This window comes from Halictus rubicundus, chromosome 11 (genome assembly GCF_050948215.1).
Source record: "Halictus rubicundus isolate RS-2024b chromosome 11, iyHalRubi1_principal, whole genome shotgun sequence".
Lineage (NCBI taxonomy): Eukaryota > Metazoa > Arthropoda > Insecta > Hymenoptera > Halictidae > Halictus > Halictus rubicundus.
The window spans coordinates 9,771,358-9,792,838 of NC_135159.1; the positions used below are offsets into that span (position 1 = coordinate 9,771,358).

Here is a 21,481-nt window from a genome sequence, read left to right on the forward strand (position 1 = left end):
TTAAATTTATTGAAAGTAATCATAGTGCAATCAAGAAATACTGTCGGTTACGATTAAATGTTTAGAATAGAATATAAATGATAATTGCAGAACATAATAGTAGAAAACACTTGAATGATTTGATTAGTTTCTTGTATCGCGGCTGGTATAATTATATCTTTTTGCAAACGGTAATTTACTTTCAAAATATGTGCTGTCTCTATTCAGGTTACGAAACAGTAAACATGCATGCATTTAATGATTAAATAATGCTTTCCTACTTTCACGAAATTTTATTACTCCTGTTGCCGCGAGCAACATTAGATAATAAAGCATCACCTTGAAAGCACTATATTTTTATGTATATAAAATTAAAAGATGCATAAGATGTATAATGCAAAATGCTTTCAATGTTAGCCAGAAGCTATCATTACTGGCATTGCTGTAATCGGATAAGTACAGGTCACCGGCACAATTGTCGCCATTGATTGCTATCTCGATTGTTACTTCAATCATTGTGTCACAACCATAATTACGGTTTTCATCGCAGGACAATGTTCCTCGGTCTGCCGATCAGCTACTGTGGATTGTACAAACAAAAAATAATTGTACCACTGTGCACGCATCACGCGAGTATTAAATAATTAATGAGCAATTTTGGAAATATTAAAAATATTCGATTACCATTATTAATCATTTAAAAATACATTTATAGAACATTTCTGAAGAGGACGTGGAAAAGGAAAATTCGAAATCCATTAAATAAACTCTAACAATAAAAATATATATTCAATTCGTCCATTGATAAAATTTGCACTAATCATACCTTAATGCAAAAATACTTAGGACCTAATGATCGTTTTACAAAGGTGTTGTACAAATTTCTTGCGGAATCGTGGAAAATTGCAACAGAAGATTTGTAATACAATTAGATTGTCAAAAACAGACACAATTTTTGTACGTATAATAGTTCTGCAAAAGTTTTGTTCATCGACAAAGTTCGAGGACTCAGTTGTTAAACATTAATGGTAATAAGGTGGTGCGGTCTCAACGAACAAAACTGTTTCAGCTCTGAACACCTTAAAACCTGAAAGGTACTAAACGTGAATAACACACATTCTCGCAACGTTCAACATTTTATAAAATCATGGAAAAATGCTCCACACCGAAAACGGACCTCGTACCATAAAAATGGAAACAAATTTCTCTTCTTATAAAAAGAAAAAGGTTTCCAGCGACAGAAATCAGCTCAACTGACATTCTCTAGATTGCTATAAGGAATAGTATTCTAATTAGGTAGGATTTAAGAAGTAATATTGACTTGCATGGCGGCTCGCGAGCGAACAGCAACAGGTAGTAATTGTAACAATCTATTTTGACCTTGAAATTCAAAATTAAATTTGTTCAACTGTTAGAAACATGTTTTTATCTCACGGGGTCTCAACAATTCCTAGTGAGAAAATTTTGAATTTCAAAGTCAAAAAGAAATTTAATATACCTTAACTAATTTGTGTCATTGACTGCACCCAGCATGTAAGAAACGATTCGATTCGTACCAGTAATCCTTCACCAACTATAATCACACTCATTGGCCGAGGATATAACGTTTCGTTAATGTGCATCGTTGGCGGTAATATCAGTCGTAAACTGAAATCGCTATACGATTGAATAAGAACCTTAGGCCTTACTCGTTTATACACGCGACGTTTGCAATGTAAATTGTAGTAAAACTGTTCGTTAACAGAACGCTGACATCAGATTCGCTTTAAAAATATTCGGTGATATGTAGTGACGGTACACATCGGCGTCATTCGTTCAAACAGGATACATATGTTAAGTATAAGAAAGGTTAAGTCGTTAAAAAATATATGTATAGATTTCATCTTTAAGAGTTAACGGCTCCGAATTGCAAATGTGTCATCGCGCTCACGAAACAATAGAAAAGGTACATGCTAAATCGATTACACTTTGTCTAAACTATGCTCCTCCTATTTTTCTATCACATAAAATATATGGCCGATCCCAGTCACGAGAATCCCTTCAACTACTCGTAATTACCATGATAATTCTATATTAATATCGTTCGTGCTTCGAAAATAATTAGTTTGGTAAATATACTTCGTAGAAATGTGCGTCTTTAATATTAGACCAATCTGATACCAATATTTGTTGTCGTTTTACCGGGAGTTTGTTAATAATTAAAATTTCATTTACAAATTATCGAAGAAGAGGTTGAGAGAATAAGATTCTCTGATTGGGAAACTTATACACATTCATTGTTTTCAATCTTTCCGAGTACAATGCCCGAAAGCAAAGTAGTATGTCTAAAGAAACTGTTCTAGTAACATGAGATATGCTGTTTGAGGAAACAAATGTATCATAAACAATGAATGTGATAATAGATTAATAGTTCCTACCTAAATCATGTGGCTTTGCCACGAGTAATAAGTCCTAACAATTTCTTAAATTTTGTGCAAAAATAACTTTGTATCTATGTTTCAGGTGTGTTAAAGACCGTTTTGGATTATATTGAAAGCAGCACCGAGGGCCCAACTCAATTCGTGTCCAGTTATCTTCTTGTACAGCTGTTAAACAAACAAACGTGATTACAGAGTGAGAACAATAGCAGTATTCTAAGTATTCGGGGCTTGGAAACTGTTGTAATATCAGTTTTGGTTCTTAAAACAGATACGGAGAACCTTCATTCCGAATAACTGTTACGAAGAACGGAAATTTCCAGTTAATTTCTGTTTCGATTGCAATTCTTACTTCTCTAAGCCCCGCTAGGAGTAATAATGATTTCATGTATTCTTACATATAGATTCGTCGTGGGTTCCAGACCAAATCCATCACGTAAGAGAACATAAATGTATGTTAAATCGAGGCAAATGAAGGGCTGGTCAGTGTTCGGGTCATCGCAAGCTTTCTTCGCTTCTTTAAGAAATGCGTGTACTTGAACGACTCCGCCAGCAAATGGGTCCACCAGAGCAACCTGAAACATCGACAACGTAAATGCATTTTTCCCATTAATCATCTAACATTTGTTCGTAAACGAAATACTGTATTAACGCTTTACCTCCGTGGCACGATCAAAGTAATAAGAAAATGCATAGATTTTGTGGTCCTTTAAACCTTCGGGTTTATTCTTCATTCCATTAACATACTTTTCAATGATCTTCAAGCACTCTGAAAAGTTAACAATTGGTTTATCTACTTCGTCGCCAGCGAAATTCTGATTTTTCACTAATTTGTGCGCTCCGTGAACAGGTCCTTTGACTAGGTAATTAAGTCCTCCGTAATTCCATTCGGTTTTAACTATGGGGTTAATACATTCGGATCGTATGTCTACGGTTGCCCGTGGATTTATGTTATTTAGCTTCATTCCGTTCGTTATAATCTCTTTTCGAGCAGCCATGAGGCCCATGCCCAAATAGCTGTGCGTGTATACACTCATGTTGTGGTTGAAGATATTTACAGAGTATATGTGTCCATCGAGTTTCTTTTCCTGAAGAGGAACGGAAGACATTACTGAATCTCTATCAAATAATTTTTCCCTTTTTAAAATCCTCAAAATGTTACTCAAATGTTATCATGCGTACCTGTGCAGCATCAGGTGAGAAGGTAACTTGCGTTGAACCTCCTCCAAGATCCAGTGCAGCAACTGTGTTTCCAGGATTGTGAGTACTGAACTGTTCCAGCAAGAAATTCACAGTGAACCAAGAGAAAATACCTTCGTCCGTTCCCTCCATTATAGCAATTGAATTCTTAGAAACCTAGAACGTATAACAGACAATAGGTAATTTATCCAAAGTTCTGCAGGCAGTGTATATTTACAAATACTGTGTCTTCTTACTTGGAAACCAGAATCTTCAAAGAGTTTTCTACATTCTTGGAGGATGTCTTCAGCTTTGTGTCCAGGAAGAAGCCTCAAACCAGCAGTGGCTCTCATGCTGAGTGGAGTATGCTGCCATTCTGATTGAGGAATGACTGCTTTCACTTTATCCAGCAGTACAGTGAGGGACTTAGCTGCTTCTTTCGGCTTGTCTGCATAAGCACTGACACCTGGTTTTGTTTGAAAGTAATGTTCTCCATCTAATATCAAATTGCCGCCGAAAACAGACTCGTAGAAACTGAAGGCTAAAGCACGACTGCCTGTAGAACCTGCATCGATAACTACAACGTAGAACCTTGATTGGATACTCAAGGACAGAGCCAATGTATCAATCGCCTTCGTTCCAAGACGTACTGGCTTTAAATCATTCCTGTAAAAGTAAATTGAAGTAACAATCTTGTATCACAACTATGATGATTAATGCTGAGAAGTGTAAAAACACACATACGCCATTGCTACGTATCCCAGAAATAAGATTCCCAACACAGTAACAACCATAAAGTATCTTCTGCCAGGATGGGCCTTCTTCGCCCGTAATCTTGACTCTGCTTTGTTAATTTCGTCATTTTCTGTCTTTAACTGAAAATGTAATTATTCACTTAGATATTACAAAAATGACATGATTTGTTATTGCTTTTTCTTTTTCGTTTTTGACCATTTCCGTTAACGTTTATTATATGTCTATGACTATTATACTAACAGAAAAGTAGTATATACTTTTTTAAAAACAAGGAAGGAAAAAATAAAAACAATTACAATTGAGTATGAATGAAGATAAATGACTGAATAACCTCAAAGATATCAAAATTAGAAACGACGTAAGAGATTAAGTCGTCTTAATTTCGCAAATAGAATGAATTGCATTTCGGACTTACTGGGATATATTGCATCTAACTTAGAATAAAAAAGGCTATAAGCAACGATGGCAGTTTTTGTTCATTCACACGAAGCAGCTATTGAACAAAATAAACACCGACATCACGTTACTATGGGAGAACACGAATCTTTGAGCAAATATAACGGGTGTACAAAAACTTGTACACTATTGTATTCATATTCGTTTTTATTGTACTGCAAATATGTAAAGCTACGCTAAATTATTATTTGCAGTCAATTTTACGCATTAACGTAACGTGTACGTTTCAAATATTCTATATACATGACTATAGTTCACGTAGAGCTTGTTATATTAATTTCTCTAAAAAGATGATAAATATGTGTAATTTAAAAACTACTACAAATAATAATAACAACAAATAATAAGTAAAATAAAATTATTATTGTCATTATTTTATATCAAGTTTGGGTAAAATGTTTTCTAATAAAATTTGCTAATACGTAAATGGTGTGTCAATAATAATGAAATCAATGATTATACTTTTTCTTTTAATTTCTACATTTTTGTTAGTGAGTGACAAAAGTTCGTAAAATATTTACGTCAGACTTTTATGACAATAACAAACAAAAGCGAGTAGGGGGTATTTTTATTATGTCTACAATTCATTATCAAAATACCAGGTATCATAAAATAATCATGTTACAATATTGAAAACATAAGAAGCACTATTTATTATTTCAAATATATTTATTTGATATCGAAAACCACCACTATCAACATGTCTCGATTCGTTCGATCAATCGCAATTTGAAATGTCACGCGAATAATAATATTTGCATTTAGTGCGTCACGCAATCTAAATATTATTCTGTATTAAATACTATAATACTTCAATTTACTGTACCCATTAAAGAGTACAGCAACGCTTATCAACGTATACGTTGGAATATATTCCCATAATTCATTATAAAATCTTACGTAATTAATCGTTTAACGCACACGGCTATTTTATGTAAAATGTCCACATCTTTTGTAAAATGATATGTACAATGATTCTTAAGGCATTTTAATTGAACGAAACGTCTACATAGAGCTACTATTTATATATATATAATTTTAGAATGTACATAAATGTACATAGATTATATACCACTAAATATAGGTTATATCAAGCAATCATTTTTCACGGAACTACATATGCAATATCCCATCATTTTCATACACCACGAGAAAATGTGTCGAAACAATTCAAGCGAAGTACACTACTACAATAAAATACTGAAAACAAACCTTTCTTCGCTTAATCTCCATGTCGTTGAAAACTGATCCGCAAATAAATGAAAAATACGAAAAAGAAAAAGCATACTACGAAGCGGCTATTACTAAAATGACGCCTTGTCGCTGTCTATTCATCAGCGAAGCGACTACCGACGATGAAGACTTGACATAGAGAAGATTGTTAGGATATCTAACAACAAAATGGCCGCGATAATGACTCGAGGTTTTAAGTACACTTCGCCTCGCAGAATAGTTAGAATATCACGAAGGTGAACAAAGAATTCGTTGTTATCTGCGGTCGCCTCAGAAACCGATTGAATTATCTGTTTAATTAACTGATTCCATCACCGGAGACTTATCACAATGAACGTCATTGTAACTAACTGTATGCTTGCGTGCCTTGAAAAAGTTGATTAACCGAATATTTTGAATATCTATTTTTAACCGTGTTTGCACGGGGTTTTGTTAATGCTCCCGACTTAGCTTTTCTAATAATCTTGTCACTTAGTCGCTTAATGCTACAAAAACATGGTTTACAATTTAAAAAATAATTCCAAAGTCTATATTGCAATGCCAGAAATTAATTTTGTGTAACATATTGTTTAACAGCACGATTTGCCTGTTATTAAATAAAGGGCTTAAAAATATGTTTGTAACATTAACTTCTGGTTTATAAGTAAAAAAATGAAGAAAAATTGTTATCTGAGACAACATTTCAAAATATTTGGCAGCACCTCTGTCAGCCAATACTGTGAACTGTTAGGAAACATTTGAAATTTTCTTGTTTTGTTTTACAATTGCATATTATCAGTACATAAAAGTCGAAGAATGATATTGCATAAAATATTCTCCTACATGTGTGAAGGATATTGACTTATACTGATTAATACTGACCTTGACTGAACTTGGGTAAAAAATTAATGACCTTGAAGATACATTCCTTTGAGTAGAAAAGTAAATTTACTACCTAAACTACATTGCTATTACAAACATTGTTTTATTAGCATTCTTGAAGAAGCAATTGTTTACTATCTTTATTAAATTTGTATATGTGCATGAATAAAATTTGTACCCATATATGAGAACTAATTTTATATTGTAATTATACATTCTTCAGAAATACTTCAATTTTTTTAATTTTTATTTTTCATACACTTAATAATTTTCTTATAAAATAATGGGACTTTATGTAAACATGTAAACGAGTTATTTAGTGGCGAAGTTTTTATAAAAAATTGTACTACTTTTTTTATTACGCAATGCACGTCAAGATAAGGTATTTTAAGATACTGCTGCTTCATATTCAACATTCAGTAAAATTTACGTAATTTTCGTGACCATTCGTTTCTAAATCTCATGATAGAAAACGTGTATAACAACGTGTAATTGTTTTCGATTTCATGCAATTTTGTTTCAAGAACTCTTGTCGTTTTTTTGTTTAAACATTCTGTTAATTATCATATCGCATTTTTAAGTTATTTTTATGTTTATCTTAGGGACTGCAGTGAAATTAAAAGAGCGTTTGTAGAGAAAATAATATTTTGCACCTATTAAAAAAAGAGTGATCATTTACTACATAGAAACAGTACAAAAAAGCTAATCACAACAAACACATACAGCAGTGATTGCAAAAAAATGGCTTATAAAGAAACTATACAACACAAACCAACTTTTATGAGAGAAGCTGCGATTCAGATCGGTGCCGGAGGCTGTGCAGGTTTCGTAGAAGCCTGCATAATGCATCCGATGGACCTTATTAAAACACGTTTCCAACTGCAGGTCAAAATTGCACAAAATGATGCTCTTTACTATACAGGCATTGTATCGTTAATTTGTATCTATTTTTATGTTAATTTTCTTTCTTTATTGATTTCTCCTTTTTGTTGAAGCACTTCCGTATCTCTTTTTTTTCAATTATTTATACACACCTTTTTTATTTTGTTGATACTTTCACCACAGGAATTCGTGACTGTATGAGAAAAATGTACATAAACGAAGGATTTGCAGCATTCTGGAAAGGTATATTACCTCCAATTCTTATGGAAACACCAAAAAGAGCCGTAAAAGTATGTAATTTGTATTTCATGCGAACAGTGTGTTGTGCACTTGCAGCAAAAAGATACAGGTTTGCAATTTATCTTGTTCTTGTAATAATTAAAATAAACTATTTTCAGTTCTTCTCCTTCGAACAGTATAAGAAGCTTTTTAGTGATAGCTCTTCAAAAATAATGGTATGTGTAATGAGAAATGAAATAAATGGGATTTCTTTCTAACTATTGGATAACAATAATGTTATCACTATCAAGTATTAGTGTTCATATCTTTCTATCATATCTAAGTAATATCTATATATATATATAAACTTACCATTCAATGAAAATAGTCTATGCAACTATTAACAAAACAATTTCCCATTTCAGGTATTTTATTACGCTGGCTTCCTAACAGGTGTAACAGAGGGTATTTTAGTAAATCCATTCGAAGTAGTGAAAGTACAAATGCAATCTGATCGCAAGCACATCAGATACAGTCCATCAACCTATGCTGTGACCCAACGAATTCTTGCACAGCAAGGGTTTGGATTAAATGGTATCAATAAAGGTTTATCTGCCACAATAATGCGAAATGGTATTTTCAATACATTCTACTTCGGAACTTACCACAATCTTCTTCCGTGGACGCAGATGTATCAGGAATATGTTCCAGAATTGTTGCTTAAGGTACATTTTGCTGTACCTTAATTGATATATTCATATTTCGTTTATTAAGTTTTGTTATAAATTACATATAACACACCCTATATATAAATATTCTTTTTAGTTTGTCATAGGTTTCATATCAGGCACATTAGCATCCTGTATGAATATACCATTCGACGTTGCTAAAAGTCGCATTCAAGGACCCCAGGGTGAAATTCAGTACAGGGGAACTGTACGAACAATTTGTATAGTCTATCAAAGAGAAGGGTAAGAGAAACTGTAAAAATTTGAAAATTCTTTGTCTTGTTTAAATGATTTCTTCATTAAATTATTTATTTCAGATTTAGAGCCTTGTATAAAGGATTGGTGCCAAAGATCTTACGATTAGGACCAGGTGGCGCGATTATGCTTATAGTTTACGAACATATGAAATCGTATCTCACTATGCAAGTTCCTTACTAATCGCAGTACTAAACTAACATAGACTGATCGTGTGCATTTATTACTACTACCAAAAAAATTATTTTAGCTTTCAAGTATAGTCTTTAAGAACGAAGAGGTCGTGAAATAAATCTCATAGTATAATTTGTTAGCAATAAAAATCTGTTTCCAATTTTAATACATTAAAACGGTAATAGTCAATTAATGTGCACTATAATATGTATCCGCTTGTTAGATATATGGCTCTTTTATCTTTATTTACAGACGCAAACTAACAATCTTATTGAATGTTTAAACAAATAAATTAAAAGTAAATGTAATATATTGTTTAATCATCTAAAATAGAATCCAACCATGTTTCCAGATCTACAGATTTCGCAGGTTCACCAGAGGTAGTTGCTTTTTTTGTATCTGCAAAAGATACTTGTTGGATCAATGTGCACATAAAAATAATTTCCCGAATGTTGCTCGATTATTATCCAAATTCCTACCAGTATTAAAAGGTGTAGATAAAGCTTTCACTGTCATTAAGGGTTCGTCTACAGGTTCTTTGAGTGATAGCAGAAAATCTAAATCCTCGGCTACATTATCTATCAAATCTTGATTTCCCTCTGTGTTTTTTACATCACTTGAAACTTCAATTTTTGTACTGTTTAACATTTCATTGTATTTTTGTTTTCCCTGTTCTGCTTTGTTATATATGTTTGTCAATTGGTCATTCTAAAATAATGAATGTTAGCAAATATTAATTGATTTTAATTCCTATGGATCTCCTAAATCTAAAGAAGTGATTGAACTTACACTAAAATATTTAGTATCAATTTCAACGTTTTCATTGAATGGAATCGATTCGATTGCTGCAGATAAAATTTTCAGATCGAGTGTAAAGTACTCTGAGTATTTAGAGGTATCGATGGTCCAATTTTTTTCTGATTGTGGAACAAAGTAATTGTCTTCCGATACTGGAGCATTCATAAGAAAGTCAAAATCTTTTGTGACATTCTCTTGTACATCTATAAAGTCGTCTAATTCTAAGTACGGCGTATCCTTCTCGTCTTCTTTTTTTTTCTTTTCTTTCGATTTCTTCTTCCTAATTTTATCATTACAATTATTAATGTAATTATGTTGGTATTGTCTTATAGTTTCCATAAAATACAAACAAGTATTTACTAAATATGTAATATTTAGGGTTAATTAATAATAACTTTTAGATTGATTGATATTCTGCGCTGAGTATATATTTATTTAGAATCAGTAAGTACATAACAAAAATACACATGTATAAGATACAACGACATATGTAAACAAGACAAACTTCAATATAAAATACTTCGTATCAATGCAATTTAACGTTTTCAACTTCCTTTAAGTTACTGTTAGATATTTTCATTAATTCAACAAAAACATTAACAAATATGAAACAATAACTTCACTGACCTTGCTTGATTCTTTTTAGGAGGCATTTTTTTCACTTCTTCAAATTAATCATTTACAAACAATAAATACATATACTGTTCCTAACCTATACGACACAACACGTATTTATTTGTATCTATATAGTGACAAATTGTCCCTAAGAAATATCTTGAGATTTCTCTAGGTTCGTTCAACAATTACACAAGAAAATAAAAATTCTTATATATACATACATACATAAGAATAAATAGAAGATTTGACTATGTATAATAAAAAAGATAAACAACAGAATTAGAAATTATAACTTACAATCGGATATTGAGTCTTTCGGGGAATGAATACTGGAACTAATATCGCTGTCCGACAAAGACGGTTCTTTTTCTACTGAATAATCCGAAGATTTTATTTCTACACTGTTTTCAATTATATCTTTCTTTCCTTCAGTTTCACATCGACAAGTTTTCGGAGGTTCAATAAGGCCCAGGTCACCTTCCTTGTAACGACACGTAATATTTTCAGTCTGTAAAATGTACACATACATATAAATTTAAGCAATTTGTATAATTAATTTGATGTAATAACAATATACCTGTGACGCAGTATATTCCAAAATATTGACAATGTTGTTGGCATCCAATATTTCCCAAAGGCACTGTAGAAACTGCTGTTTTAACTGTGAGGCGCAATAATCTTTACATGTAGTATCTCCTTCAAACTATAAAAATATCAAATTATAACAAAGAGCAAAAATTGCAGACAAGATGTTTAAAAAATTGTTCACCTCTAAAGCTTCCATAATGCAACTTCTCACACGATTCAACAGGCTCCTAAGCGCCATCAGCTCTTTATCTTTCTCATTAACTAATGATAACAATTGTTCCTTGTCATCTCTCGCCTTTAATACACATTTTTTCAGAAGCTCAATTTTCTGCTCCATCTGCTCACACTTCTGCTTTAATTGCTCGATGATCGACTTGTATAAAGCGATTCGTTTATTGTCTCTCTCAGCTTCTCCATAATACAGCAACATTGAATGGAAATCCTACGATGTTACAATAGTTCCATTTTCATATTTTCAAATAACGATAAAAAGAGTTCAGAGATCTCACTTCTGCCAATTTTTCAATAGCTTCTCTTTGCTTCATCGCCTTTTTTAAAGTGATTTTCGACTCCGTTTCAAACAATTCGCACTGCAATCTAAGCGTACGCTCTTTTTCCTTGCTTTCCCTGCTGGCAATCTCGAGTTCCTTGCAAGTTTTCACCAGATCGTCCAGTTCTAGATTCAGAGCCACGTTTTCTCGAATTGCTCGGTTCGTGGCCTCTGCTACTCGCAAATTAGTTGCTTTGCGAAGAGTCACAGCCAGTGCCTTCAAACGTTCTTCCATTTCTTTCTTCAACCTTTCATTATATTATACAATTGCATTTCTTAGATTCAATAAATCGGACAATTTGTATTTCACATTATAAATGGAGAAAAGATACACCCTGTATACCGTACATTGCTTTTCCAATGACCAGTGACTTCTCCGCCTCATAGAGTTTCTCCTGATGCATCCGTTCTTGTTCTATAATTTCCTTCTCTTGAGTTTCAAACTTCTGCATCAAATCCAGCCTTGCTACTCGCCAATCTTCCAACGCGTTCAATTTACCAGCTAATCAAACACCATTGCACGTAAGTAAACGAACAGAAAGTTGCAAAACAACGAACAAAAAGAAATTATTTTTTAAGTAGTACTTAAATAAAAATTTAAGAAACATATATACTTCACTTATTAGTTTAACTTCAGCGCTCAGATTGTTCTCCATCGTGCGATACTCGAGCTCCATCGCATCTTCCTTCTTCTTGTAGCCAGCCAGTTCCTCTTTTCGCAATTCTTCCAAGGCAGTCAGTCGTTCATTGAGTTCCTTCGATTCCTCTATCCTCTCCTCCAAGTTCCTTTTCAGATGAGCTATCACATCTGCCCTGTCCTCTTCCAGTTGCTGCAACTTTTCCTTCACTTGCTCCGACTCCACCTCCAATTCTTCGTTTCGAGTTCGCAAACTAGCTTGTAAAGAATTATTTGAGCAGTTATCCATATTTAAAGTTATATTCAATACAAACTCGAAAGAAATTAATATGCACTGTTGACGTATAAATAGAAATACATACACAAGGACTTGATCTTATAAAAATTGTTACGATCAGATTAAAATTTGTACACATTTGTTTTTTATACTTTACGTAATATTTACAAGAATATTCTTGTGATATATTTTTGAATAATTGTATATATTCTTTTTAACTAGTATTTATCCTAAGGAATGTAAAACAGTACTAAATTTATACACTACTTTGTGACTTACAATTCTTGATACATGTCTAGCGTAAATCTTTATTAATCTATACTCCACTTTGTACATATATTTACCGTGCCAATTGCCTGTTGTTATCCAAGATCTCTTGTTCATAAGACAGGGTCTCCCTTTCATCCACGCATTTCTTTTTCGCCTTCTTTTTGCCACCTTTACGTTTCTTTCTTTTAACCTTCATCATCCTGATCAGTTAAATTCGAGCGATTGTTACACAGCGAATCAATTTGAATTATTGTTGCCTGGTGTAGTGATATGCAACGTGAACGTAATCTTCGTTAGATCGATAATTTTCGGTTCCATGGCGACGGAGAGATCGATGAGCAATTAAAGAAAATAAATTAACTTTTAGGCCAACTCTTCGAGCACATTTCCTATGATTTCGTTAAGCCGTGAACAAGCTGTGTTTTCATAATAGTTAGAAGGCCTCTTGTGATATCGATTATAAATTCCTAGGCAAAGTAGGGCTTATCAATTTTACAATATACTAATGTTGCATACTTTTGAAATTATCCTCAATTTTTAACTCCAGTGTTCAAAACACTTCAAGCCCTCTTAAATTTAAAAACCTTACGAGTTCGTTTTGTAATCGTGTATCACTATAATCACTATAAGTCCTTACAAATACTTTTTAACGTATGTGTTACACATATACATATATATATTTTCCAAATTTATTGTACATATACATGTAAAAAATATCAAACTGAAAACTTAAAAATCTAATGTAAATAAAAATGTAAATATTTCTGAATTTAAAAACTAAAAATAGTCTCTGAAAAATGAAATATAATGAGTATACACCTCGTATTTGAAACATTCAATTCAAGAACATCATCGACTCTGATAAATGTCTTTAAATTTTCAAATTGAATAATCTGTTTCAAATAAAAGTAAATACAAAACAGTTGTATACTATAAAAATTTAAACTGTTCAGAATTTAAAAGCGTAACTTAATAATAAATAATTTTAACGGCTCTGAATGTCTTTAAATACATACAATCTACTCACGCATCGGATCTCGACACACACGCTCTCTCATTGACTCTCTCATTCACGCACAAACACGCACACACACAATCTGCGATGAATCTTAGGAGTACGAGAGTCCCCTTAGAATTTCTAGAAAACGTTCTTGTGCGAATGAGGTGGTTCAATGAAAACAACATGTCCTTATGCACGCACGTGCGTGTATTTATGAACCATCAGTAACAAATTTGACTTCATCTAAAAGAAAAAAGAATCGGACTGGGGGAAACGAGAGAAAAATAAAGAAAAGAGTAGTTAAAGAACTAATTAATTCTAGGCGGAGGTGGTGGCTGCGGCCTGCGGAAGTAAATAATTAAACTGAGCATGCCAGTGAGTAGTCCTATGAGATACAAGTCCCAGTTCTGGCCCAAGAGCTGGTCCCATTTATTCAGATGATCAACAAGACTAAACTCCTGCAGATAATCCAAACCGAAAAGGAAGGAGAGTTTGATGAGTGCCAATGCGACCGGGATTTTGGCATCCGGACTGGCCTCTGCAGCGAGATCGTAACATCGTTTGGCCAGGTGTCGGTCCCTCGCTAAGCCTAAACCGCGTTCGTGCATGTACCCAAGGTTAAACATCGCCTGTGCATTCGGATCCGGCTCGGAGGCCAATTGATAGTGACTAGCTGCAGCCTCGTAGTCGACTTTCGTTCCTCTGCCGTAATAGTAAGCGTCTCCCAATTTCACCTAGCAAAAAACAGTTTCAATTACTAACGCAATTCAGAAGAAAATAATGCAGTAAGATTTTAGGAGAAGAGCTCGCTTTTCAAACAGGATGGTTCATTGATGGTTATTTTTCAAAATAAATTCTATAAAAAAATACATGACGCATGTAATCTTTATTATTTTTGCTTTAAAAAGATCACACATGTACTTCAAATACCAATGAGTATGCGTGTAAAATCCCAATGCAAAAGGTGCAACAGTTTTTCAAAATATAAGAATGCTCCTAAAAATGATGTTAATAAAGTAATTATACCTGAGCAGCAGAGTATCCTTGCGCAGCAGCTCTAGCCCACAAAGAAAGTGCTCTGACCAAGCCCTCATCCTCCGACAATATCGTAGTCTCCCCTTTATCAAGTATAAAAGCAGCATTGCTTTGCGCAACTTCGTATCCCATTTCCGCGAGAAGGGCGTAACTAAAGAAAGCTTCGTTAATCCTGCCTTCTCTGTAATATGTATGGGCGACCATCAATTGTTCGCTCCATTTCCCCCGTTCGGCGACTTTCTTCAGAAGCTCGACTGCAGCCGGACAATTGCGCGGCATGCCTGTGCCGGTGGCGTGCATTTGAGCTAAATTATAAAGCGCCAGAACGTGGCCGGACCGACTGGCCAAACTAAAGTACATGGTAGCTAATTTGTAATCGGGTTTCACGCCTGTCCCACCTGTCGAAACAATATTTTATCAATTCAAAACGCTGATGCATAATTAGAAAGTACAACGCTCGCAAATCTCAACAAAAGCTTACTGAAATACATATTGCCAAGCTGAAGCTGTCCATCGACCCAACCCTGTTCTGCAGCTTGCTTGAAATACTGAAGAGCTTTCGTAGTGTCCCTTTCAACCCCTCGTCCGTAAAGATACATAAGACCTAAGCCACTTTGTCCAACAGGATTGCCAAGCTCGGCAGCTTTCTTGAAGTATTTGTATGCCGTTTTGTTGTCCTGTTCTACTTTGTCGCTACCCTCTAAGTATATCTGAAATTTAGAAACAGGTTAATGAACAGACACATTTTCGAACAAGCCATTCATAAAATTGTACTACGATATATAAATTTCACGTTCGGAAATCACATATTTAAGCATTGTGTTCCACAATGGAATATCTCGAAACAAACTATCTGTAAATTACACCATTTTCATAATCACCGGCACATGTAAAGATTGAAAGTCGCCGTTACCTTTCCCAAGTAAGCCATTGCTATAGGGTGTTCAGCGTCAGCAGCATGCTGGAAATAGTGCATGGCTCTCACATGATCCAAGGGAACGCCCTTGGCACCCTGGTAATGTAACTGACCTAACGCAACTTGAGCCTCTATGTCTCCTTTCTTCGCTAGCAATTGATAATATTCTATTAAATCTTGATCATAAATTCCTGAGTTGTATCCAGGGTTCTCTTGCTCGTCCAAAAGCCGAACACGCTGAATAACCGGTCCTCCGCTGAACGAGACCTTTTCCGCGACCTTGTTGGCAACCTTACGGTAAAAGTCTAAAGCACTTTCACACGAGGCCGGCGTCGTGACGCCGGCCCAGTAACGATAACCGAGAGCCATTTGCGCACGTGCATCTCCGCCGAGAGCCGCGGCTGTGTAATGTAAAAGTGCTTTAGCTTGCGAGGCGTTCACGCCACCCAATCCTGTTGCATGTAAAAATCCCAAGCCCTGGAAAAAGGTTGTTCCCGTAAACGACAAACGCTAGGAAAAAACGAAAGAGCAGAATAGAGGTGTGCGAGAACCCGAAAATGTCGGGTCGGAACAGGTCGAGAATTTTATCCCGAAATTTTCAAGAACCCGTCTCGACTCGACCAGATTCCGACATTTTTGGGTTCTCGCACACCTCTATAGCAGAAGTAAAAAAGAAATACCATATGAGCAGAAGGTAGTCCAGTTTCAGCGAGTTCTTTAAACGTTTGATAAGCAGCCGAAATGACCTGACTAGATGTTGAAAAGGAAATCGGACCGAATTGCATTCCTAACAATGGGGCCCATGCCAACAAGGATCTTGCTTCACGATGACCAAGAATCGCTGCTGTCCTTAGTAGTCCATAAGCTTCTGCTTTATTAGAACGTGTGGTATTTAAGAGACGTTGTGCTTTCCTAAATATTTGCTCCGCTGAAAGTTTAAATACAGAAACATTAAATAGAAATATCAGTCATTATAAACATTTGTTTAGTTTACATCATTTATTAAAGTACCTTCTTGTTGCTCCGGAGTAAGTGGTTCTTGCGTCTCTTCGCTCAAAGGCTCAAGTAGCTCCTCTTTGTTCCACGCCTCTGTTTCCTCTTCCTCCAGTCTTAAATTACTATTTGGTAAATCTAAATTCTTAGCCTGTACTATACTTGTCTTCATCCATACGTTTCTCATTGTGGAACTTTCTTCTTTAGTTTTTGGCTCTTCTTCTACATCGTCATTCCTTTTCGTAATCTTCTCTCTAAGATATCGTCTATTAAATTGTATAAGTTTTAGCATAGCATAATGTGCAGTTTGCAGTTCACGCAAATGTTCTAACCCCTTTCCTCCCAAAGAAACATCCTCCTCCGGCTCTTCGTCAGCTGTCTCTGATTGTTTTTTGAGTTCTTCTGACTCGGATGCAACAGACATAACAAGTAGAAGTAACAGTAACTCTTTCCGTAGCTTCATCTTGTCAGCTTGATTGTGGTTTGTACTTCTCCTGTTGAACTGACCTTAACAAAAGTAAAAATATCTTTTAATATGATATTTAAATATTTTAAATAATTCAGGATATATTAAAATATTATGTTTACCGTTCAATGTATTACACATACACACACACCACGTTGCATTAATATATACAGAGACTTACATTAGCATGCATATTCAAATTAATTCTTTCTGTATGAATAGAATTTACATGCACTACTTACATATGAATAGTTTTCAAAAAGCAGATGCTCACAATAGAGAACTATGTAATTTAGTGCTACACAAAAATCTACTATAATCAATTATTAGAAAAAGATCACTAAAACAACATTTTACATAAAAGATTGTTTATCATATAAACTAAAATTTTTATTCCGTGAATATACTAACTAAAGAACTTCAACTTGCCAACTACATTTGACACATCAACTTTGTGTACAATAATTTCGAAAATATTAATTCTCGGTGCTCTCTAACCTAAATTTTGTGCGCACATTAAACAGAAATGAAAAAAGCGTTAGTCGGGCATGAAAAAAGATAATTATTTTCTTACTTTTAGTTCGAACAGCTTGATAAGAACCTTCTTGTATTCATTTTGTGGTATGTTTCACGACAATTCGAACTTTCGTTGCAGAAAGACAACGTTACGTCATTGAGACACGTCAACGAACATCTTCGGTTATCACCTTAATGATTTCTCGTCATTGCCGAAAACAATGTTGTTTTTTACATGCTAGTACGATACGGTTTTACAATCTTTTTTGATTATCAAACGTGCGAGAACATTACAAAGTTAACTATCAACGAATCAGCTGTTTCTCGGATGTTTGTTTTCGAAAATCTCAGTATCTGTAGATTCTGTGCGTTGAATAATTGAAATTGGCTGCAAATCATATAAATATCACTCGAGTATTTCAATAAATAGAAACATAAATGCTCCGGTACAAAGAAACTCAATCTTACAATTGATAATGCGCAATTATTTCTCTACGCACAAACACATACTCTAATCCTTCGGCGACCTAACCTCTAAACACTCAACATAGCCCACTTATCGTAACCGTGATAATCAAAATGTTATAAACTATGTATACTTCTGACTGCGTCGAACACAGAGAAACATCTAGTACTTAAATAAAGATCATATCAGTTTATTTATCGGGTGACAACAAGAAGCATTTTTTATTTGTCACCAATTCATTGTTACCAATATATGATACGTGTACCGTACATGAACGCGTGTACAAATCATCATTACCATGAAACTTGTATTAACAAACAAAACTTGAAGATAAATTAAAGATGAATGCTTACATTTAATAGGAAATGTTAGTAGACATTGTTATTGCTATTATTTACTTACAAGATCACTCAGAAACAAATATATATACCACTTTCAAGTATTTTTAAAAAAAGAATATAAAGAGAAATAAAATAATCCTATATGTTAGTAAAAACAGCGTTTTTTTATCTATGCAAATTTTGAATATTTCAGAATATACAGCGTAGAACACGCGTTTATGTTTAAATAAGAAACGTTTTCTTACGCGTGTTATATAAATAATTATACGATAATTAATCTTCCTAAATGCTGTGAATAATTTTTTAATGGAATACAATTTCGAATCATTATTGTGGTTTGAATTATTAAAGAGGAAGTCATGAACTTTAAAATACTTTGTGAGCAAAGTTCGTAATGGCGCGTTCAATTTTTTATTTAAATATTCTCACAACAATACATACGTTATTTTACCGTTAATAATGATTTTGTACAGTATGCAACATGAGATTCTGATTTTTTTAAATATTATAAATAGAGTGACATCTGATTTGTATTTGTTTCAATGTTCATGTCAATACTGGCATGCATAATTGGACTGCAATGTCTGCGTATTAATTAATTTTTAGGATACTTGAAGGATTATATTGTCTTAGTAAAAATGGTGGATTTACAAGGACAGGACACAGGAAATATATCCTTGCCACTGAAATTGCAATCTTATCAAGATGGAAAACCAACACCGACAATCATTAATATGCAAAGAGCGTTTTACGACATTCGTATTGAAGACATTGAAAATAGAATAAAAAGGTTAAAAATAAGTGTTATATTTGATTATCCATAAAAAAAACATTAAACGTTAAAAAATATGTAGGTTAAAAGATCGAAATGATGAGTTATCAGAAGGAATGGAGACTACCAATGAACTTATGTTGACAGTGGATGCAGAAACAGCCGATGAAATTGCAACTCTGACCAAACAAGTCAATTCTCAAAATAGCAGGATTGAAAATTTAAAAAATCAAATTAACAAATTAGAAAACGATCGAATACAAGACAGAGAAACCCACAACAACAACATACAATTATGTCAACGAAAATACACGTTGAAGAAATTAGAATTAGTTTCTAAAATAAAAATTTTGAGTAATTGATAAAGATTTTTTTTCAAATCTACTTGCCTTTACTAAACGACGAATATTATTTTTGTAGATGCGAAAATTAATGGTTTGCAAGATTTTAAAAAAGTGCAAAGCAGTTTGCTAGAAAAACTGGAAGAAAATAAGGAACGAATGATTAAGTATGAGAAAGAGGTGAAAGAAATTCTGGAGGGAATTAGGCGAAAATTTGAATTTGATAAAGAAATGTATCGCGTATTATTTTGTTTCGCATAGAAATGAAGGAATTTGATTTCACTCATGAAATGATGATTTTATTCTAGGCTCAAGCTCGAATTATATAATTACCTTCTTGACTTAGCAGCACACTTTCAAATTGAAACCAATAAATTCATAAGTCTTCCAAATAAGAGATTAATGCGAGAAAATATAATGTTACAGAAAGAGTTGTCACAATTGTCTAAAGTAGTTTCAATTAAAAGAAAAATAGAAATTGATTGCAAGTAATATTTGATCAAAACCGGGTCTGGATTTTTGTTGCAAAAATTATATTTTGCAGGATTACATCTGTCAACCATACAAAGGACATTGTTACTGAACACTCAAATGCAAAACGTAATATAGTAACGTACAAAGTACAACATTCGGTGCTAAAAGCTTTACAAAGCAGATATGAACGGATGAAAGAACAATTGTCTGGTATTACTGCTCCTGATCCTACAGCAGAATCGAAACTATTGATAGAAGTTGACCACGCTCTAATACAGAAACAAAACACTAAGTTCATTTTATCAAAATTTCAAACTTTACTCCACAAAGAGAAAGCAAAAATAACCGTTGCAATGTATTTACAAAGAAGGATAGACTGTAAAATAAAAGCAGTTGTAGAAACACTCTATGACGTAAAGTATACTGTAGCACGTTTGCTTCAGGTATTTTATGTAAATATGTACGTAGTATATATTCTATTGTGAAACACAAATCAAAAAGTATTTTAACATTTCATAGTGCCCTGAAATTGAATCAAATTATCCTAAATTGCTTTCATGCTTGAAATATAAAGTTTCTAAAGGAGAATTGAGGCTTCGATGTAATACTGTTCCATCGTAAGTAATAATGAAAATCATATATTTGGACTTATATTTAAAAATAATTAAAAAATTTAATATTAAGGGTTGAAACTATTCCACGAGCAACAGACTGTCGTCCAGAAGATGTAAAAGATATACCTGATGATGTTGATCTTGAAATACTGACTGTGTCTGTAAAATCAAGGTCGTCATATAGTGCAATCTTAGATAATGTAATTAAAATTTCATTTGTTCATTTTTTTAAATATTTATTATTTGCAAGAAAAACGCTGAATAGTAATAACGTGAACACATTTTTGTTTCCAATTGTATCACGTTCAGATAAAGTCAGAAAGCTCTGGAGAAGAGGCAACTGAAATGTCCACTCAAAGTAGTGTACCCGATAAAAAAGAATTAGATGACATTTTTGATACTGTGACGTTATCTAACGAAGAAGAATACGGAGCAGTTAAAGAGACTGAATTTTTAGATGATGACGAACAATCGTTTGTTATTAAGGAAGAATGAAGTCCCCTGTTTTTAATTAATTGTTATTTACATAAATTTACTTCTTATTTTCTGTTAATTTCTTTAAAGATTTTTGTTTATTTCCATTTTTCCGGACTAATAAAAATTTATCTATTTCCTCTTTCACTCAATTCAGAATAACAAATCGATATATTTCATGAAGCGTTCAGAATAA

At 33.6% G+C, this 21,481-nt stretch overlaps 6 protein-coding genes across 16 annotated transcripts; 2 read left to right on the forward strand and 4 right to left on the reverse strand.

The window, feature by feature from the left end:
• Positions 1–747: 747 nt before the first annotated feature.
• LOC143358998 (nucleoside diphosphate phosphatase ENTPD5-like) lies at positions 748–6,200 on the reverse strand. Of its 3 annotated transcripts, none has more exons than XM_076796585.1 (7): positions 6,093–6,200; positions 4,320–4,450; positions 3,833–4,241; positions 3,579–3,752; positions 3,056–3,484; positions 2,795–2,971; positions 748–2,564 (listed from the first exon to the last, which is right to left on the reverse strand). In XM_076796585.1, the coding sequence occupies exons 1-7, from the start codon at positions 6,120–6,122 to the stop codon at positions 2,487–2,489; spliced, it is 1,428 nt and encodes a 475-aa protein (XP_076652700.1). In that variant the 5' UTR covers positions 6,123–6,200; the 3' UTR covers positions 748–2,486. The 3 variants fall into 3 exon arrangements, with proteins under 3 accessions (XP_076652700.1, XP_076652701.1, XP_076652702.1); XM_076796586.1 differs by having other exon boundaries at positions 6,000–6,123; XM_076796587.1 differs by lacking the exon at positions 6,093–6,200 and adding an exon at positions 4,747–4,871.
• On the forward strand, positions 6,121–9,447 carry LOC143359003 (mitochondrial 2-oxodicarboxylate carrier). Of its 5 annotated transcripts, none has more exons than XM_076796593.1 (7): positions 6,121–6,256; positions 7,484–7,803; positions 7,947–8,053; positions 8,162–8,218; positions 8,408–8,707; positions 8,808–8,953; positions 9,028–9,447. In XM_076796593.1, exons 2-7 carry the CDS (start codon positions 7,623–7,625, stop codon positions 9,146–9,148), a joined length of 912 nt encoding a protein of 303 aa, XP_076652708.1. In that variant the 5' UTR covers positions 6,121–6,256; positions 7,484–7,622; the 3' UTR covers positions 9,149–9,447. The 5 variants fall into 5 exon arrangements, with proteins under 5 accessions (XP_076652708.1, XP_076652707.1, XP_076652712.1 ...); XM_076796592.1 differs by lacking the exon at positions 6,121–6,256 and adding an exon at positions 6,800–6,941; XM_076796597.1 differs by lacking the exon at positions 6,121–6,256 and adding an exon at positions 7,117–7,263.
• LOC143359006 (uncharacterized) lies at positions 9,356–10,672 on the reverse strand. 2 transcript variants are annotated; one of them, XM_076796601.1, is made up of 4 exons: positions 10,565–10,672; positions 9,929–10,217; positions 9,619–9,847; positions 9,356–9,538 (listed from the first exon to the last, which is right to left on the reverse strand). In XM_076796601.1, the coding sequence occupies exons 1-4, from the start codon at positions 10,588–10,590 to the stop codon at positions 9,456–9,458; spliced, it is 627 nt and encodes a 208-aa protein (XP_076652716.1). In that variant the 5' UTR covers positions 10,591–10,672; the 3' UTR covers positions 9,356–9,455. The 2 variants fall into 2 exon arrangements, with proteins under 2 accessions (XP_076652716.1, XP_076652715.1); XM_076796600.1 differs by lacking the exon at positions 10,565–10,672 and having other exon boundaries at positions 9,929–10,550.
• Positions 10,673–10,839: 167 nt separating this feature from the next.
• Positions 10,840–13,437, reverse strand: LOC143358997 (cilia- and flagella-associated protein 157). 2 transcript variants are annotated; one of them, XM_076796583.1, is made up of 7 exons: positions 12,952–13,437; positions 12,313–12,584; positions 12,042–12,195; positions 11,653–11,941; positions 11,325–11,585; positions 11,133–11,258; positions 10,840–11,063 (listed from the first exon to the last, which is right to left on the reverse strand). In XM_076796583.1, exons 1-7 carry the CDS (start codon positions 13,074–13,076, stop codon positions 10,842–10,844), a joined length of 1,449 nt encoding a protein of 482 aa, XP_076652698.1. In that variant the 5' UTR covers positions 13,077–13,437; the 3' UTR covers positions 10,840–10,841. The 2 variants fall into 2 exon arrangements, with proteins under 2 accessions (XP_076652698.1, XP_076652699.1); XM_076796584.1 differs by having other exon boundaries at positions 12,313–12,588; positions 12,952–13,060.
• Positions 13,438–14,063: 626 nt separating this feature from the next.
• Positions 14,064–18,409, reverse strand: Hrd3 (HMG-coA reductase degradation 3). Of its 3 annotated transcripts, none has more exons than XM_076796572.1 (9): positions 18,272–18,409; positions 17,862–18,191; positions 17,154–17,328; positions 16,840–17,075; positions 16,509–16,756; positions 15,826–16,305; positions 15,394–15,622; positions 14,904–15,310; positions 14,064–14,611 (listed from the first exon to the last, which is right to left on the reverse strand). In XM_076796572.1, exons 3-9 carry the CDS (start codon positions 17,282–17,284, stop codon positions 14,186–14,188), a joined length of 2,157 nt encoding a protein of 718 aa, XP_076652687.1. In that variant the 5' UTR covers positions 17,285–17,328; positions 17,862–18,191; positions 18,272–18,409; the 3' UTR covers positions 14,064–14,185. The 3 variants fall into 3 exon arrangements, with proteins under 3 accessions (XP_076652687.1, XP_076652686.1, XP_076652685.1); XM_076796571.1 differs by having other exon boundaries at positions 16,840–17,087; positions 18,272–18,408; XM_076796570.1 differs by having other exon boundaries at positions 16,840–17,328.
• A 121-nt stretch (positions 18,410–18,530) lies between these two features.
• LOC143359008 (uncharacterized) lies at positions 18,531–21,360 on the forward strand. The gene is made up of 9 exons (XM_076796604.1): positions 18,531–18,636; positions 19,244–19,400; positions 19,465–19,736; positions 19,803–19,956; positions 20,032–20,211; positions 20,268–20,640; positions 20,717–20,814; positions 20,882–21,011; positions 21,121–21,360. Exons 1-9 carry the CDS (start codon positions 18,615–18,617, stop codon positions 21,304–21,306), a joined length of 1,572 nt encoding a protein of 523 aa, XP_076652719.1. The 5' UTR covers positions 18,531–18,614; the 3' UTR covers positions 21,307–21,360.
• Positions 21,361–21,481: the final 121 nt, after the last annotated feature.